This window comes from Columba livia, chromosome 8, assembly GCF_036013475.1.
Source record: "Columba livia isolate bColLiv1 breed racing homer chromosome 8, bColLiv1.pat.W.v2, whole genome shotgun sequence".
Lineage (NCBI taxonomy): Eukaryota > Metazoa > Chordata > Aves > Columbiformes > Columbidae > Columba > Columba livia.
The window spans coordinates 14020023-14038835 of NC_088609.1; the positions used below are offsets into that span (position 1 = coordinate 14020023).

Below are 18813 nucleotides of genomic sequence, written 5' to 3' on the forward strand. Positions count from 1 at the left end.
TAACCTTCCCTGCAGGCACCGGCGGTCGGACCCCATGTCTGGGATGGGGAGGAATAGGAGGACACAGTGGCAGAGGCAGGAACACGGGGAGACAGAGACACAGGGAGCGGTTGGTCCCGACAGGGCTGTCCCAGCCCTGGCTGGGGGCTGGAGCTGGACTCGGCCATAAATCAGAGCTGCAGAGCCCCAAATGAGGGGGATGTCAGGGTGCAGCATGTTTGCAAGGGCTGCAGGGCTGCAGCAGGGGAGGAGTGAGCACTCCAGAGTCTTTTTAGAGGCTGGTGGGTTGGGAATAGCTACCACTTCGCTCCAGTCGGGTGCTGGGGACTCATTAGTGGGGCTGCAACTGGGCTGTGAAGGAGGGCTGAGGCTGGGGAAGGATGGAGCAAGGTTGATCCACCTGGGGGGAGGAAGAACAGAGCGTCCATGTGCCCTGTGTTTGGTAAGATGGATCTGGATGGTCAAAAGGTGTCCCCTTCCCACCACACGTCTGATAGCCAGACAGCAGCGGCTTTAATTAGCCTTCATTCTGTTCCCTTGCTTGCCTTCCTACATGGGAGCACAGATACCTGACTTACGAAAAATTATTTATTATACTACAAATAATATGTTACATTTGGCTATGGCTCTGCAGCCCCGCAGGTCTGCAGGGGACCCAGGGCAGCCCCTTATTTCAGTGGGATGGAACAACCAGCAGCAGCCCCTGATGCTGTCAGCCTTTCCCCTGGGCAAGGCTGCAAACCTTGGTGGTGGGCAGGGAGGAGGCTGTGCCACTCAGGGTGTCTTTTTATAGGATGCTGCCTGAAAAGCCAAGTGCACTTGGGTGCCTTGAGCACACGGATGAGCTGCTGGGCATCTCTAAACCAAACAAAGTGAGGCGTGGGATGTCGGTATGCGGGGAAAGCAAGGTGGAAGGGATGGAGATGTGACTGGAAGGGGCATTGAAGAGGAAGAGGAGCAAACAGCTATTTTTTCTCTGGCCCAATTCCTCATTCTTTTCTGCTGTTTTTGTTATTGAGCTCTTGCTTTGAGTGGGCAGCCCCCTGGCCTGATCTGAGCTTCTCAGGGTGGGTCAGAGCAGAGAATGCAAAGCATCTGCAACAAGCAGCAGTTTTATTAAAAATATGAAGGCTTTCAAACATGCCAGTTGCCCCCAACACTCCGAACACATCGACCACAGGACCCGCAATCCCGACAGCCCCGGAGCGATCGCTGGGAAAGAGAGATGGACCCCCTCCTCCTTCCCCCTCTCACCTGCCCTCCTCTCACCCCAGCAAAGGAGGGGGCTCAGTTTAAAGCTGAGGGACCAGACGGCCACCCACAGAGTCCCAGCCCCATGCCAGCACCAGCTCAGACACCCCGGATGCTGATGTTCTCATAGCTGGGGGGAGGCGTTGCCTGCGGCTCCCCAGGGTGCTGGATCTCCAGCCAGGATGAGCTGGGGCGAAACAAGGCGCTGTCGGAGGAGCTGCGCCGGCGGCTGCCCTGCCAGCTCTCATCCTCCTCCAGGTAGTACAGGGGCGGTGTGAGCTCCTCCTTCCTCCCTGGGGGCTGGACATAGGTTGGGACACCTTGGGCAGGTCTGCAGGTCAGGGCTTCTTCGTAGGTGGGGATGGCGCTGGAGTCCCAGGTGCTGCAAGGGAAGAAGAAGAAACTCAGCAACACACCCTGTCAGCTGGAGCATCCCAGAACTTAACAACAAGAGCATCCCAGTGCCCCATCAACCAGACCATCCCATCACCCATCAACCCCATCAGCTGGAGCATCCCAGAGCACAGTGGACACATGTGTGCTGGGAACGGCACATGGGCAGGTTTTGCATGCCCAGAGCAAGGGGAAGACCATGTCATCTGCTTCCCAGCACCAGGAGGGTGGGGAGCCATGTAGGAGGATGGGCACCACCCATCAGACCTTGCAACAGGCAACATTGCCCAGTTCCCACTGACTTCATTAACCCCTCACCCAAGAAGAGGATGGGCAGCCTGGCAAGAACTTCTGGTGTTTAGAGCTGTAACACAACTGCAGGTGTGGCTGATGGCAAAGCAGTAGAGGTGCTGGCTCTCGAGACCTCTGCCCCTTCATTCTGCACCATGCTGCTGCCCACGGGCAGGAGAGCACATTCATCCTCATCACCTGCCAAGTCCCAGAGTCACCCCTGAAGCACTGCAGCTGCTGGCCAGCTGAGTGAGCGGTTTGGCCCAAACAGACAGGCAAGAGCCAGGTGTCCTGGTTCAATGCGGTCACACCCCATTCTCATGCCTGATGGAGCCCTCCGCACACCAGCCAAGCCTGGTGCCACCTCCAGCAGCGCTTTGTTGAGCAAACATCATTTGTGTACAGGGAAAACCTCTGCCCAACCTTTGCACAGCGCATGGCCCTGCTAGGCGCCCTACAAAATGGTGCAGCACCAAATACGGAGAGGCTTTGAAAGCAATACCCCCTCCACTTCCTTTTGTAGCTGAAAACCCAGCAAAGCATGCTCGGGGAGGCTGTGGGCATTGGAGGGGCACAGCTGGTCCCAAGGGAACACTGTGATGCTCTGCAGGGATGTCTCCTTCACGAACTCAGCAGCACTCAGTCTCCGACCTATCGCCGAGAGCATCTGTGCCCTCGTTTTTGCTGAACAGCTTTGGCTTGCAAAGGGATGCTGCCCCGGAATTACAGAGAAGGGGATTTCTCCCAGCACAGGATGCTTTGCTGTGTGAACGCCAGCACGTTTGGGGCTGGAGGAGCTGCTGCAGCACCAGCAATGCCAGAGTGATGCCTTCCCATCCAGGAGGATGCTCGGGGAGGGGACATTTCCTGCAGGGGACACAGCAAAGCCCTCTGCAGGAGGAGGAAATCCCCCAGACTACCCAGACCAGCCCACAATCTCATTCCCAGATATTCAAATAGGCACTGAAACCCCTGGAGAACCGGGAACGTGCCTTCCGCACTAACTGAATTTTTATGGTTTTATGTTCTTAAGAGTTTCTTTTAGTGCTGCTTTTCCCCAGAGCCCGATTTATGCTGGAGCTAAGGTCTTTGCTGTGACCCCATAAAACAGCACTGGGAAGGGCCGGCTGGCTCAGCTTCCACAGCAGTCTCTGGAAAAAAAAGCCCTTATGATCAAAAAACTTTTAAATCAAGAAGTGGAAATAGTCTCAGGCCACACAGGAAGAATATGAAGACCCAACAAGTAGCAGTAGTGTCTGGGGGCTCAAGGGGTCTTCCCACACTCCAAAACAGGCTTTGTGAAGAGACCCTCCACGTGCACCCCCCTCTGAATGCCAATCCGAGGATTATTTTCCTTCTTTTTTTCTTTTAAGTCCCTTTTAATGTAGATTTTGTTTCCATTAAAGATGCCACAAACCCCATCGTCCTTACGGAGTGCTGCAGGCCTGTGGCACCAGGAAAGCTTTCAACAGCTGGAGGTCTGTATGACCCCCCCTGCCCCCAAACCCAGGCACTCTGCCAGAAAACCAATGTGGTCTTTTGCTTGGTGGCTCTGCTAAGGACATGTCTGCCTTGGCCAGTGATGGCCCCGCAAGGCAAGGATAGCTGGCTGTGGCTTAGACAGCCATGGGAGCAGACAGTGAGCACCCTTGACTTATAGAATCATAGAACAGTTTGGGTTGGAAGGGACCTTCAAAGCTCACCTGGTCCAACCCCCCTGCCATGAGCAGGGACATCTCCACCCAGATCAGGCTGCTCAGAGCCCCGTCCAGCCTGCCCTGGGATGTCTCCAGGGATGGGGCATCCACCACCTCTCTGGGCAACCTGGGACAGGGTTTCAGCACTCTCTGTGTAAAAAATTTCTTCCTCATGTCCAGCCTGAATCTCCCCTCCTTTAATTTAAAACCATCACCTCCTGTCCTGTCACAACAGGCCCTGCTAGAAGACTTCTTCCCACCCAAGTGCCGTGAAGCAACATGGCACCCACCTGCAGTTCCACTTCTCTGGAGGCTCTGCGGTGAAGTACTGCAGGTCCCTGGGGAAATGGTACTGGTAGCGGCGGGACACCACCCTGGCATTGGCTTTCACAGACCAGAGGAGCCCAAAGAGGAGGAGGATGCCGCCGATGCCACAGCAGAAGAAGCTGGCTGAGCGGAGCAAGGCGCTGGAGGAGGAGCTGGGAACCACCTCAGCTTCCCGGGGCGGCAGGAGGGAAGTCCCACCACCGGCAGGGCTGCCCACCTCCCTGTCACTCCACCAGGCAAAGCACAGTGTCCCTGTCACCAGCAGCACGGCCCCAGTGATGGTCACACCATAGCGGAAGGAGGCAGCTGCCATCATTTGGGAGGAGGTTTTACGAGGGAAGAAGAGTGAGGCAAGGCATGAGAGAGCCCACGTCCTGCAAGAGAAGAAAGGGACTGGGTTTGAATGGGGCTAGGTCATGGAAGACCTGCCAGAGGAGAAAATTACTGAAATGTGACCTCTCTGGGGGTTGCACTCTCTTTAGCTACTTATTATTGACAATCAGAGAGGGCATTTCCACCTCTGCCTTCATCACTTTGCCTGTTCATCAATAAATTAAGATAATCTGATGGGTTTCGTCTCCATTCCTCAAGCAGGGCTTGCTTCCTACAGCAGGGACTTAAACTGCAGCCTGAGATTGGGGAGCACTGAGCTGGAGCTCGGCAGGGCGCAGAAGTCCAGCACAGACTCAGTGTGACCAAGGGCAGGTGGAATTACATTATTTTAAGACATTATTTATCAGATGGGCCCACTAAATGGAAAGCCAAATTACTTTGTAGTGAAAGAAACACCATATGATCTAATCTATGTTTAATGAAGGAATCTGATGAGAAGGGGGATTTAGGAAACTGGCAGGATGACTGCAGGACTGGGAGCCCCAATAACACAGTCCGGCATTGGTGTCCTCCAACTTGTCACCGAACTTGAGCAGGACACAGCAGACAAGCTGGGTTTACATTGCCTTGCAGCAGTAGATGCTCAGGAGAGTGCAAGGACCCTACTGACCCATGAATCCAACTCCTTTTGACAGCATCACATTTTCCTGGAGTTTTTTTCAGCCAATATCATTTGGGGAAAAAGAAAAAAACAAACAAACAAACAAACAAAAACCCTACAGTGAAATTTTCATTCCACCTGCATGGAATTACAGATCGTTCCATGCTGAAAGCCTTAGTTGAAACAGCACCGAGAGTTGTAATGTTGAAATCTTCATCTCCTGCAGTCAATGCTCTTCTCATTTTGGGGCCAGCCTGGTGAGGTTTGAGAGATGTCACGATTCCCCTGGTGAGGTTTGGGAGATGCTGCAACTCCCTTGCCTGAGCACAGGGAATTTTGCAGCCCCCAGCTCTGTGCACACCTGGGAGTGGTGGCAGTGAGGGGGAGGCAGATGTGGAGGGAAGGCAGAGCCTCTGGGAGGTGACAGATTGACAGCTTGAGAGAATAAACTCTTCTCTCTTGACAAAACGGTAAAAGCTCCTCCAGCCCACCCGGCACACACTCCCACTGTGCGTGTGTGGGGGCGGCTCCTCTGCACTGGGTGACATTACCATCACACCATCCCCTTACCAAACCCCGTTTCAGGCTGGCCCGGCTCTCCTGAGCCTCCTTGAAAGACCCATGATGTTTTTCTCAGCGGACCAGCCACTGGAAGAAGAGGGTGAAGGAGCAGGGGTGAGCTGTGAGGCTGGGGCAGGACCCGAGTCGCTGCTCCCTGAGCCTGCCCCTGGCTCCGCTCCTGGACACTCAGCATCCTGCACATCAGTTCTCCCTCTGAACTTCCTCCGGAGACATCCCTTGCCAACTCCCAAACTCCTACCTCCACTCACCAAGCCACCCTCACATTTTGTTTTGCCCTGTCTCCTCCTTTGTCCTGCTCCAAAATAATCTTTCTAGGGAAAAAGGTTTGCATGTTGCATGGACAAACAGATATGGATGTTAATAGTTTACATAGTTCCAGTAAGATGCTGAGAATAGCATCCCCCATATAAAGTTATGCAGATGGTGATTCATAGGGTCTACTAAGCATTACTCAGAAAAACACTCTTTTCCAGCAACACAAGAAACGAAAAGAGTTTTGAATCTCTCCCACCGCCATCAAGCAGAAATCCACCTCCACACCACATCCCTCCGTGACGCTTACAGCTTGTCCTTCCACATCGCGCAGGCTGGAGACCTCTAACCACATGCAAACACACCAAGAGGAACATCGGGGACAGACGCACTAAAGCGTGAGCATGCCATTAGGAAGATTCTTTCCTGCCTTTATCTGAATTTGCTAGTATTATTAGTATTATTAGTTCGGGGGTTGGTACCCATCCAAACCATACCGATGATGATGCTTTGGAAAGAGCATCCCAGAAGCTGTGCTGTCCTCAACCTCCCAAAGGTGGGTTCAGAGGGAGTGGAGCCATCAGGGAGTGCAGCACATGTACACCCCAGCCCAAACACCCCCACAGAGGCCAGCAGCTGCTTTGGCCACCTCGAGAGCAGCGATGCCCGAACCCGACGTCCTCTCTAAAGGAGCAACTGTCACCCGGTGCCACCCCTGTGGGACCCATCCACGCCTCAGCCGGTGCCCCTGCAGCCTCTCGCCTCTGGCAAAGCGACCAGCCGGGGACAGAGGGGTCCGCATCCCCTTCACCCTCCCGTCCCGGACGCGCCGCCGTACTCACGTACTCACCCGCCGCCGCCACCCCGCTCCGGCCGAGCGGCGGCTCCCGCGGAGCCCGGCCCGCGGGGCGGGCGGGGCCGAGGCCGGGCGGGGCCGGGGGCGGGAGGCGGTGGCGGGGCGGGCGCCCATCGCTCCCCTCCTGGCCCGTCGGGGCGGCGGCCAGGGGCGCTTCTTGGAGCGCTGCTCCGGGCCCGACCCGGCCCGTCCCGTCGGGGCGCAGGACTACCTTTCACTCTGGCCAGGACCCCCGGTCTTGGCGGAGGGGAAACATTAACATATATAAAAAAATAAAGAGAGGAAAAGGAAAAGGAAGAAAAGGAAAATGAAAAGGAAAAGGAGAAAAGGAAAGGGAAAAGAGAAAAAAGAAAAAAGGAAAAAAAAAAAAAAGGCACCAGAAAGTACCCCCACATGCACCGGGTTGCTGGTTTCTGCTCTTTGAGGAGACAACTTTCTGGGGGGAATCTCCCAGTCCACAGGTGTTGGGAGAGCAGGTCAGGAAGGCTGGAGGCACCCTGGGTGTGTTGGTTCTCGCAGTGGACGGTGAACTTGGCTGGGGTGGCACTGCCCGTGCTCCCACGGGACTGGGAGCACAGAGCGCCCCCGGCGCTCAGGGGTTGGGGAACGGACTTATCAGGGACCTGGACACAGCTTCAGGCTGCAGAGCCCATGAGAGGTACCCTGTTGCTGGCACACCTCCACTCTGTGGATATCACTGCCCCAAGGGTGGGACACCAGTACCCCATGGATGGGACACCACTGTCCTGTGGGTGGGACATGCACACTGCAGCACAGGGGGATCTTTGCCACAAGCCTTGGTTCTCCTCAAGTCTCTGTCAAATGCCAATAGTGCTCCTTTTCCTCATTCCAGCTGGACCTTTTCACCCAGCAGCACTCACGAGGGCACCTGTACACTGAATAAGCTGTGGGTGCTTTGAGCTGAGGCTCAGGCTGATCCGCGTGACTGGCGCCTATATTCCCACACGCTTCCCATCACTGAGGTGGGGGTATATGTTATGAACAGCTGTCATGCTGTGCTTGTGCTGTTGCTGTGCACTCTCACAGATCCGTTGTGTTCCTCTTGAGCTACAGCTGAGCATCCTGGACAGACAAAGCCATTTCTATGGATACATCTGTGCTGTAGCTGAACCCTGGGCTGCTGTTCCTGCACTGCTCGCAGCTCCTCACCTTGTTGCTCCAAAACCAGCTCAGGGTTTATCTGCAGAGGCTGCAGGGACTGATGCAAAGTCCTGTCGTGTAATTCATATCTGCTTCATATATGCTTAGCAGCTACTCAGTCCAGCTGAAAATGTGTAGGTGTGCAGCCCCTTTTACCTGCAGACACTGAGGAATTTTACAAATGGTAAACTGAGGTACAAAGAGGGCTGGTTCACAGGGGACTTGGCCCTGTGGCAGGTTTGGTCTCCAGCACAGAGGAACATGGGACAGGGGTCCCCAAAGCCAGCACCCCAGCATGGTCTCAGCCCATACTGCTGGAATGCAGCGAGGTACTTGAACCCCAGGCTGTGATCCCTGACAACAAATCACACATGTCCTCCAAACACTGTGGTCCTCACTCCTTGACAGGACAGTTTGGTTCGGGGATCCCAGGGGAGAACATATGGATTCCTCTACTGCAGATAAGCCAGTGCTGAGAACTCACGCTGCCATCCGTGAGTGACACAGGCACTGTGAATCACCTGTTCCCCGTTAAAGGACAATGAGACACCTTCTTCTGCTCATTACCTGCTCAGATATTATATTTAACTGAAATTTCATTGTCAACGGCTTCTGAAGCACTTCAAGACGCTGTTTGCAGGCGGCTCTGTCTGCTGTTCCTAGCACAGGGCTCCGTAGAGCGAGATGGCTCAGAACCAACATGTTATTGTTCTGGCCCTTTAGTCCTCCAGCCCCAGGAACCTGCTGGGATCTTCTGTCCTCCCCAGAGAGTTGGCCCACAGGTAGTCGCAAACACACAACAAATATCTTCCAACAATGTAGAGACTGTAAATGCTGAGTTTGCCCATCACAGCAGAGTGCCAGCACCTCTGGCTGCTTAGCAACACCTTGGCCAAACTTCATTTTCCTTCTCTGAGAACTTTCCTGCTGGTGGACAATGTGCTGCAAGACATCACAGGGCACAGGCAAAGAGCTTCTCCAGAATAAAGACAAAATCTTTGCACAAAATATGTAAAACATCCCATGCACGGTGAAACTGCAGTGGAGAAAACAAGAAGATGTCAAAGATAGTTACAGCCCCTGCAAGACGAGGAACAAAGGAGGAACAGAGAGGGAAAGATTGTTCCAGTAATTGCCTCCCCCAGGTAAGGATGCTATGCCTGATCAACGCTGCTGGCACAGAAAAGTGCTGCCTTTTGATTAATTGTTCACCACATTCTGCTGCCACAGCATATCACATGTAAAATAGTGTATTTCGCTGTATAATCAGGCTAAATAAATGAGCTTTTTCTGTACCTCCCTGTGCATGTGTACACACGCGTGCACTTTCTGCCCCGTTACGATACCAGAGCAACAAGTCAAGTAAATATGGGTGCACCAGGGCAACAAGCCCAGAGAAGAGGAGCCTCCCTGCCAGGATCAGGGGTGTTGACACCCTGGGCCAAGGTCACAGGTCTCTGTCAGCGGTTTGGCACCTGAGCCGCTCTCCCCAGCAAGCACCACTGGACAGTGTGCTGCCACCTGTGACATGGTCACTAAAGAGCCACTGGTGAGGGCTCAGGGGACACGTCTCTGCAGGTATAAGGTGCCCACATGGTTCAGATCCATTCATAGGGGCTGGCAGAGCTCGTGTTCCCCTTAGCATGGGCTGCTGGGCACAGCAGAGTTGGGTGCACCCTGCAGCACCCAGCCATGAGGATGTGCAGATGGGAAGGAGTCCCTACACTCGGCGCATGTAAAGCAAGAGAGAAACCTCCTGCTGTTTATCTGTGCCTTAATTTGCGTATTCTTAAAATACCTAATTAGTTGCATTAGTTGATGTCCTGGCTCAGGCACTACTACCTAATCCAGTCAGCGAATCTAGGCATTGAAAATGTTTGTCCTACATCTTCAAATGGTGCAGTTTTCACCAGTGTCCTCGGGCTTATTTTGGGCTCAACCTGAAGCTGGCCATTTCATGGTTCTGCTGTGTGTGCAGCTGGAGGTTTTGGGACTACTCATTCTTGCTCTCCAGTAGGAAAAGCCTGGCATTTGGATGTGAGAGGTGATCATCCCCATGACCACAAAGTGATGTTTGTTTTTCTTGTCCAGGTTCAACAAGAAGTACTGTTTTTGCAGAAGGCTATTTTTTTGCCCTGAGAATTTACTGACTGCACAGGCCCACTTTGTACATAAGATACTTTGTTATTTAGTTCCAATGCCTTTTACTGGATTTGAATTATAATAGAAGAGTCAGAGGTGTATAAACTACATTCAGCTCAGTCACTTCTTTCATACCAGTTTTTGAAGTGGTTTCTGCACTAGCTATGTCCATCATCTAGCAGGCCTCCAGACCCAAAAACCTCTGAGTGTTTTAAAGTTTAAAGTGTGCTAACCTGATCATAACAGTGTCCTAAGCAGCAGTTTGTAAAGCTGCACTATGCTGAGGATCATGGCTGTGATGGAAAGTCCTGGAAAGGGTGAAGTTCTGATACTCTCATCCACAGAGAGTCTGATAGACCAGCAATGATCTCAAATTCCTTCTGCTCTTCATTCGGGACTTGTGTCAGCAGGAGCACCAGGCTGATGTGTCACCTCCTGCTGAGGCTGTTGTGTAGATGAACAGTGTGAAAAAGCTGCGTGTTTCCTGCAAGGGAAATTTCTGTGTTGCAAATGGGGACAGTAAGAGCTTCCTAGGAGCTTTCCACCAAAATCTGCAAAGGATCTGAAATTTGTCTTAAAAGGGCTGGGGGAAGGAAAGAGTTAAATCCAGATTCCTCTGCTCAGTCTTTAGTCAGGCAAAACTCCTCCTGAGCTCTGGAGATTTTTGCCTTAGGGAGGCCCCATGTGCTCTGCAGGTTTCAGGTCTGAGCTCTGTTTCTCCAGGAAGAGGCAGAACCGCTGTGCTAACAGGCACGTAATCCACCACCCGGCGTGTTTTACATGCTGCAGATGTTGTGGCTCTGCTAGAGCATGAGCTGCCATTTGGCTGGTGGCAAAGAAACATCGATTTTCAGCCTTGTAGGTTCCTCAGTCAAGCAGCACAGCTCTCGCATCTGAGCTGGGAGCGAGCAGTGACCTGTGCTGGGCACTGAGGCATGGCAGCAGCTGGCTTGACTGCACACATCGAGGGTTCATGATGGAGCCCCTGTGTATCCTCGATTCCAGCGCCTAATGGTCAAAGAAGTAGCAAGCACTTATAATCAAAGACAAAACTGGCTAACTTTGTTTTCTAGCAAACACAGCCTTATATATGAGATGAATGCCAGCTACCCCGACACCCCCAAGACCCTGTGCAGTCTTCATGCCTCTGCTGCGCTGAGCTATTACAGTGCTCTCCAGGGAGGAGGTAATGGGCTTTTTTTCTTTTTTATATCAGCACAGAAATGCAAAAGAGAAGCTTAAAAGCAGCATTAATTATGATATTTAGAAACAGGATGGAGCAGCCATCTAACTCTTCTGGTTGCCACCATGTGTGGAGCCACAAGGAAGCCACTAGTGTCCAACACATGACCATCCCAGATGCTCCACAACTGGTTTCTATTCCCAGTGCCCTCTGAATCATCCCACTGCCTGGCTTTGCTCTGGGCTGCCCACGAGCATTTGCCTACATTGGTGTGCTGTGCTGGGAGAGGGCTGGGTGATATTGAGCTGCTTACAAAACTTTTGTAGGGAGTATGACAGCCTGAGGAGGTACACAAGGTACAGCTGAAAGGGGAGAGAGCAACTTTTATTAGTCAGAGGGATTTGTAGCTGAGAAGAAAAATAAATAAATAAATAAATAAAATCAGGCATAAAAGCCCTTCTGCAGGTCAGAGTATTTAGGGCAGCACCTGGTGTCTGAGGGCTGTAGGTGGAGCAGCATTTCCCACACCTGCGGTGTTTCTTGCCCCAGCTGAGGAGGTAGGTGGTGTTCAGCTTGCTGCTTTTCACGCTGTGTGGTCTCTGTTTCAAACAGCAAATGTCACTCTCTCCCTTCCAGCGGCAGTGATGCTGCTCTGGCTGTACTGCTGTGCTCAAAAGCTCATCTGCTTTCTTCAAAGCTTGTCTGCAGTGTCATCTGCTGACCTAGTAAAAGCTGTTGTTTCTGCCTGTACACCCTGCCTTACTTTTAACCTGAAACATTTACATCTTCTTACCTGAGTTTCTAGGTAACTGAAGACAACTTGGAAGTCCTGCAAAAATGAGAGGAGGTGAGTTTGGGAAATAGAGGGCTGCAACTTCTGGGTAATGGCATTAAAGTGTCAGAGCCAGGCTGGCTGCAGATCCCAATGACAGTGCTGGGGTTCATCAGTGGTGAACTTGGCTCACTCTGATTAGCTCTGCAGTTTGAGGCTTTGTGAGACCCCGTTGCCAGCATGTTCTCCTGATTTACTCCTGAAAGAAAGAGCAGTAGCAGCAGCTTTCTCCTATGGAGGTGTAGGAGCAGGTTGCTCCTATCTCTTCCCTTGATGTGTCGGCAAAAAAGACCCTACACTGGCCTGGGAGACAGAGAAGGACATGAAGGTGAGTAACAGATGTTTATAAAGATGCATGTTAACAAACAGATGGAAGACATTGCCCAAATTACTTACCTTCAGGCTGAAAAACAAAAGTCTCCGTCTCCCATATCGAGACAACTTACCATCAGCATCTCTGTGGCAGGACCTCAGGGAAAGCACCCATAGCACCCCTGAGACAGAGACCTGCCATCCCCAATGGAGAACATATGCTTTCCTGCTTGACCTCCCTGTCCAGTCACCTGGGACTCAGAGAGTTAATCTTTCTCCCCAAAATATATCCTGTCCTTTCCTCAGCTAGGAGCTAGTCTGGCTACTCATCTTCTTTCAAAAAAGTGTAGTTTCACTTCCCCAGAGGTGTAAATACTCCTCTGCCAGAAAACTGTCAGCTCCTGTTGGTGGGTGACTCCTTGCCTCGCAGCCAGATAAAACTCTTCTCCCTCAGTGATTCACAGTGTCACTTGCAGCAAGAGGGAGAGCCCTGTAATCTGCATTAGCCTGGATGTGAACAGACACCTCCCTGCAATAGAAGTTCAGAGCTTATTACAGGCTCTTGGCCGATATTAGCGGCAATGGTAATTAACTGCCCTGAGATGACAGCAGTTTGTTGCTGGCTGATCTCCCGATGCTTTTCTTGAGCATTTTGTGAAAAAACAGGCCTCATCAAGGATGGAGAGGGCAGAAGAAGACAGAAAGCAGTTGTGTGAGTCTCCGGCTTGAGAAGAGCTGGAGACAGGATCTGTATGTTTACCCATTCTCAGATCAATTTTGGGAGTCACAGGATTCCTGGGGGGGGGGGATGGAAAGGCCACTGTTCCCCATCGACACAGTTTTGCAGCCATCACATTTCTGCACTTGCTAGAGGTATGAAAAAAACTGAGGTTTTATTGTGTCAGGAGGTACTACTGGAATTGCTGTCTTGATTTACAAGATATTCCTCTAATCAAGTCTGCCAAATTGAATTTTACAGGAATCCCGTGTATTAAAAGAATCTGAACAATGGCATCCTCATCACCCTACTGTGCACAGACATTTGCCAGTCACTTACTCACAGGGGCAAGGACCACTCTATTAATTCAGTCCTCAGTCTGAAATTGTCCTGTAATCTCCAAGGATGCTCCACGCATGGGAGCACGTCCTGTCGCTCCCGACAAAAAGTGGCAGGGACCTCTTCTCAAAGCCTCCAGCTTCCTTCTGTTCAGCTCCACACTTGTGGGAGTTGCTTCCCAACATGAGTTCTCACAAAGCCACTTCTGCCATCAAAAGGAGGGAAGTAAAATGGCTTAGCAGATACCAGCAATCAGCTTTGGACCTGATTTTTGTATCCACTTTTCTAGTGAAAAAGGGGCATTTCAGCCTATCAGCATAGCACTGAACCATATTAAATACTCCTCCAGTTATCTTTGATAAGACTAATACTGTTCCTTATTATTGGGACAATGGTATATTTTTGTCACCCTTAATTACTAACTTATCTGGCTGTGATTGCTTTGCTTACGAAAAGGCTATGCTAAAATAGCTATACAACTCTTCTATAATCAACATTTTTAACTGCTTTATTAGCTATTCTTTTCCTTTTTTGCTTGGCTTTCAGCTTTTCCCTTTTACTTTGTCACAGGTGTGTAAATCCACAGGGTCAGATATCACAGTTACACTGATGTTTTTGGATCATGGCCTGGGGTTTTATCAGCTCACATCATCTGAGCATGGGCCCATGAAGTTCTTAGAACACTGAAATAAATGAAAGCAGACAGAGTGACAGCACCAGACGGAGAGAACAGCAATGGACAAGGCAGCACATGTCTGAGCTTTATTTGGAGGAGAAGGAAGCAGAAAACTGGAGAAAAATGTGGCCTATGCAGAAAAATAACTGATGCTGGCAAGCCTTCACCATCACATTAGCCCCAGATGTTTTTTCTGTGTTCCCACAGCATTTGCCATTCCAGGCACAAGGAGCCCAGAGCAAGTGCTGGGAGAAGGTACTCAGGAGTCGCTCATCACCAGCCGTGGTTCACAGCTGCCTTCGTGACAAAGTTCATCCTGGGCATCTTGGAGGCCACCGGCACACATGTCCATTATATGGAGATATATATCAGGAGTCTGAAATAACACAGTGCACAGGGTGCACCTTTCAGTGACCGCAGCTCCTTTCTAACGCCCAGCACAGTCAATGTCTCCAGGATCCCACCGATGGAAGGAGATGGGACCACCACCACTTTTCCAACAGCCTCATGCCCAGAGGGACCATGAAGCCAACTGATGGATGTCCATGAGCTCATTCTCCTCCACTACTCACCCAGGAGGACAGCGGCCTCCCTCAGTTTGTATTTTCAGTGCTGGAACCCCAAGTCCTTTAGCAACCAGCTCATGGTGCCAGCTACCTTGCCACAGCGGCTTCCTTTTTGCTGCTGAGGACACTGGCCCCAGTCACAATGGAGGGACAGCTGAATTCCTTTCCCAGCCTGGCTCTCTGTTTTGACAAGCGATTCTTTTTACAAATCCCAGACAGCATGTCTTTTCACAGGTGGTTATAAAGCTGGATTTAATACACGTCAGAGAGAACACACGAAAGCTCTCGCGTGTTCTGCAGCCATGTTTTTTTTCAGCAACTCTGCAAATGTGCTGACCGGCAGCTGACCTTGCCTCCTGGCACAGCCACCAAAGGATGGGCCCTGTTCTGCCATCATCAATATTCCAGATTTCACTTCACACCCTACATCTCCTCCTCCCAAGATGATGACTGGGATCCCCCCACCCACCTGCAATAACTTGCTGCTGGAAGAGTGGAGCCACGTGACATGGCCAGTAGGCAAACACATAGGGTGCTGCCTGGCCATCCTTGGTTCCTTGTCCTGCCTTGCAGGACCAGCGTGATTCCTTCTCTTTGTGAAGCCCTTCCCACGGCAAGCAGGGTGAAGGCAGCCTTGAGAGGACAAGGGGAAGGCAAGGACAAAAGAGCAAAGTCACTCTGAGGACTAGATGTGCTGAGCAGGCTGGGGCTGCAGCCACCTAGAGACCCCTCCCCAGTCCTTCCATGGCTATCACAGATGTTAAACAAGATCCTCCACTTTACACTGGGTCCACCTCCACCTAAAATAGCTTAATCATCCTAAAGGTCCTTGTCTGAGCTACCAGATGGTGTTTCACCTTCCCTGATAGCTACCTGGTAGTTTCTAAAGTAACTATAATCCCATTGTCCCTTTTCTGTTGGTTTTCTGACAGCCACCACAGCTCCAGTTGTTGTACTAAACCCTCTGCCCTGCTCCTGCTCAAGCCATCACGCATCTCTGCTCCCCCACACGAAATATTTGATATGCCTGAGAAGCAGGTCCTGGGTAATGGACATCCTACTGACAAATACCTTTCAAAAAACACCATCTGGAAGCTGGGCAATCGAGCAACATCAGGTAAACCATGCTCTTCCCATACACTCTCTAAAGAGAAGGTTTTCTAAGGTACAGCATGCAGGTTTGGTGAATCAAACATTAGTAGAAATGTCTTTTGAAATCTCCTGGGCCTCACAAATATGTAGCCAGGTGGGGAAAGGTGAGATGGAACCACTCCAGTTCCTAAGCCCCTGCTTTTCAGACAGGTAGGACCAGCACACCAGCTATTTTCCATTTAGATTTATGATACCAAAAGGGTGTAGCAGTGTTTGGCCATCCTTCCCCATATTTCTTGGAACGTCCCCCAATCCCAGCATGTGGCTGTCACGTTCAGTGGGGTCTGTGCTCCTCCTGCCCGTACAGCCCTGAGAAAGGCACAGAGCACTCCTCGGACCAGCCTAGCTTTAAATCTCGCTGCACCACAAAGCGACTTTTTTCTTTCAGAGGTGACGTGTAAGGATGTGTCATCCCTCTGGAATATTCTGGCAGTTGTTCTGATATCATCAGTCTCTAAAAGAGCCGATGATATTCCTCTGTATTTTTTCCTTCAAGCTGAAATTTGTCATTTTTCCTCAATTACTGGATGTACAAAAGCTCTCAAGATTTGTTCACCCTATATCCAGAATAGTATCACACACAAAGTTCCCCTCCAGCCCCCCTTCTCCCACTGGCTTTTCCTTCAAGGTGACTGAATATGTGTATATTTTCTCAGCAGAGGGAGCTTCTTGCCTGGCAGTGTGAACAACACCTCCCTCCAAACCTCTGAAACCACATCCCATTTCCAACAGTGCCTCAATCCAAACCAACACACAGGAAACCCAAAGGGAGGTGATAGGGAAATAGGCTCCTAATCCTTAGTAACAACGGGCTGGTTTGTTGAATGAAGGTTTGCAACCTTCCCCAAATTCTTGATTAGTTTTCATAACTATTACTGTTAAAATGCCTGTCCTTTTCTTGTCCTGGTACCATCAGCAGCAGCTCTGTGGCAGTCAGTACCAGGGCTATGAGAAAGCCTGAAAAAAGGGGCTTTTCAACGCTTTTCTTTGGTTCCTCCGAATGCCTCTTGATATTTGTCTTACAGAGAAAGAAGTTTTCAGCCCACTTTTGTTTGCAGCTCAAATGCTCTGTATATTATTATCATCTCCCTTTTAGCTGTCTCCTTACAGCTGTGTCTTTCCATTCTTTCTTTGTCTTTTGTGTAGTTATTAATAAGCCCCGCTTGGTAACAGAGTTCTGCACAGTATTGGGAGGGCGATCTGTGACCAGGGAGATGGGCAGCTCCGTCGTGGTCACCAAGAGGCCCCTGCTCTGTCCCCTGCACCCCACCTGTGCAAACATGTGTGGGGTGAACTCCAGCAGAGAGCTGATCCAGGCAGGAAAATAAAAAATATTCTTAAAGAACCAAACCAAACAAAAAAAACCCAGTTCAATTCTTCAGTCAGATCAGTTCCCCAACCTGTTTTATCGAGTGACGGCAGAAGCATTTGTACCGCACAGCGTGCCCAGAACAGCATGAGTGGGCGGGTGGGATGGCAGGAGGGAGGGAGGAGGGCTGCTTTTTTAAGAAGCACTAACAGTTGAAACATACTTAAAATGATAATTTAATTGAAGAGACCGAGGATTTTAGTCTTATGAAGATACCAAGGGAATCTTAGCTTTTCAAACCTGATTTGCAGACGATGTTTTCCTAAGCCTACATAAATTGTTGGATGACATTTTGCTCACATCTAAAGTAACTAAAACTGAAAAACCGCAGCATCTCAAACATCTGTCTGCCCTTCCTTCATTCCCTTCTGATTCCTGTATTTTCTGTGCTTGACATCGCTGGGTACACCGGCAGTTTCACCATAATCTTAATGGTGATTCACTCCTCTCTTTTATAACATGGTTTCACGTGGCAATCTTCAAGCTCACCTACTCCCTTCTTGCTGCCTAGGGCCTTATAACAACAAGAACATGGCTGACACTATAAACACTTCTAATAGTTCCTTATACAAACAATTTCAAAACAGTATTTACACTGAGTGTATAAATATCCCCCTATAAATAAATGATGCTGTTACCCAGTAAGACCAGCCCTTGATCACACTCAGATCAAGAATAATTATTTAGTTCCTTCAGAGAGGTTAAAATAATGCTGCCTAGGGCACGGGAACCTTCTTTTCCATGCATAATTCTAGTCAGCAGACAAATTGGTAAACAAAAGCAAATAACATCAACGCGGACATAAGAAAAGCCCTAGTGGGTAGACTAGGCAGAAGAGCAATGAATAAATTTGGCCATGAATACATTTAGGCTGGAAATTAGGAGAACATTTTCAAACATCAGAGCAGGGAACTTTCAGACCAGTCTTTAGATAAAAGCAGTGAGACAAAAAGTGGGCTGGGCTCGAAATGAAGCCTGCAAGCTGTCTGAACAAGACAAGGTGTGGCTGTCTGTCACAGCTGAGCTCTGAACCTTGGTGCAGCCAGTCTGATGCTCCCGAGTATCTCCTGCGGCAGCTCAAGGCAAAGGTGTTTGTCCCGCTGACAAAGAGGCACCATCTGACACTTTTGTGTGCTGCGTCACTGCGGTAGCATCCTCAGAGCACACCTGGACACCGTGTTCCTCACGGAAGCCAGCAGTGCTGTGGCAGCTCTCTGTGTCACTCCAGGGTTCCCACCAGCATCTCCTGGGGAAGCCACTGTCATCTCAAAAAGCACAACCCTCCAGGGACACAACGGATTTCAGCTTTTAAAAAGCAGCTTATTCTCCTTGCAGACTTTATATATCTTCCCTCCTGCTGTTCCATCGTGGTGAGGAATTTTCTGCCAGGGTTTTAGAAGGCAAGCCATGATTTGGAGAGAGGCATCTCCTTCTTCCTTCTGGAAAGTGGACCGCACAGCACTTTTGACTTGCTGTAGGAGACACCTGCACTGCCAGGTTCACTGGTACCTAAAACCACACCATAAGAATCACGGAATCATAGAATACCAGGTTGGAAGGGACAACAAGGATCATCTGGTCCAGCCTTTCTCAGCACAAGCCCGGTCTAGATATGATGGCCCAGCACCCTTTCCAGCTGAATCTTCAAAGTATGCAGTGTTGGGGAATCCACCACTTCCCCAAGGAGATTATTCCAATGGCTGATTGTTCCCATGAAAAA

The 18813-nt window shown here is 50.5% G+C and overlaps 1 protein-coding gene across 4 annotated transcripts; it reads right to left on the reverse strand.

The window, feature by feature from the left end:
- Positions 1–1096: 1096 nt before the first annotated feature.
- On the reverse strand, positions 1097–6788 carry TMEM61 (transmembrane protein 61). Of its 4 annotated transcripts, none has more exons than XM_065072126.1 (3): positions 6638–6788; positions 3923–4333; positions 1097–1633 (listed from the first exon to the last, which is right to left on the reverse strand). In XM_065072126.1, exons 2-3 carry the CDS (start codon positions 4273–4275, stop codon positions 1351–1353), a joined length of 636 nt encoding a protein of 211 aa, XP_064928198.1. In that variant the 5' UTR covers positions 4276–4333; positions 6638–6788; the 3' UTR covers positions 1097–1350. The 4 variants fall into 4 exon arrangements, with proteins under 4 accessions (XP_064928198.1, XP_064928199.1, XP_005498945.2 ...); XM_065072127.1 differs by having other exon boundaries at positions 6630–6772; XM_005498888.4 differs by lacking the exon at positions 6638–6788 and adding an exon at positions 6285–6589.
- Positions 6789–18813: the final 12025 nt, after the last annotated feature.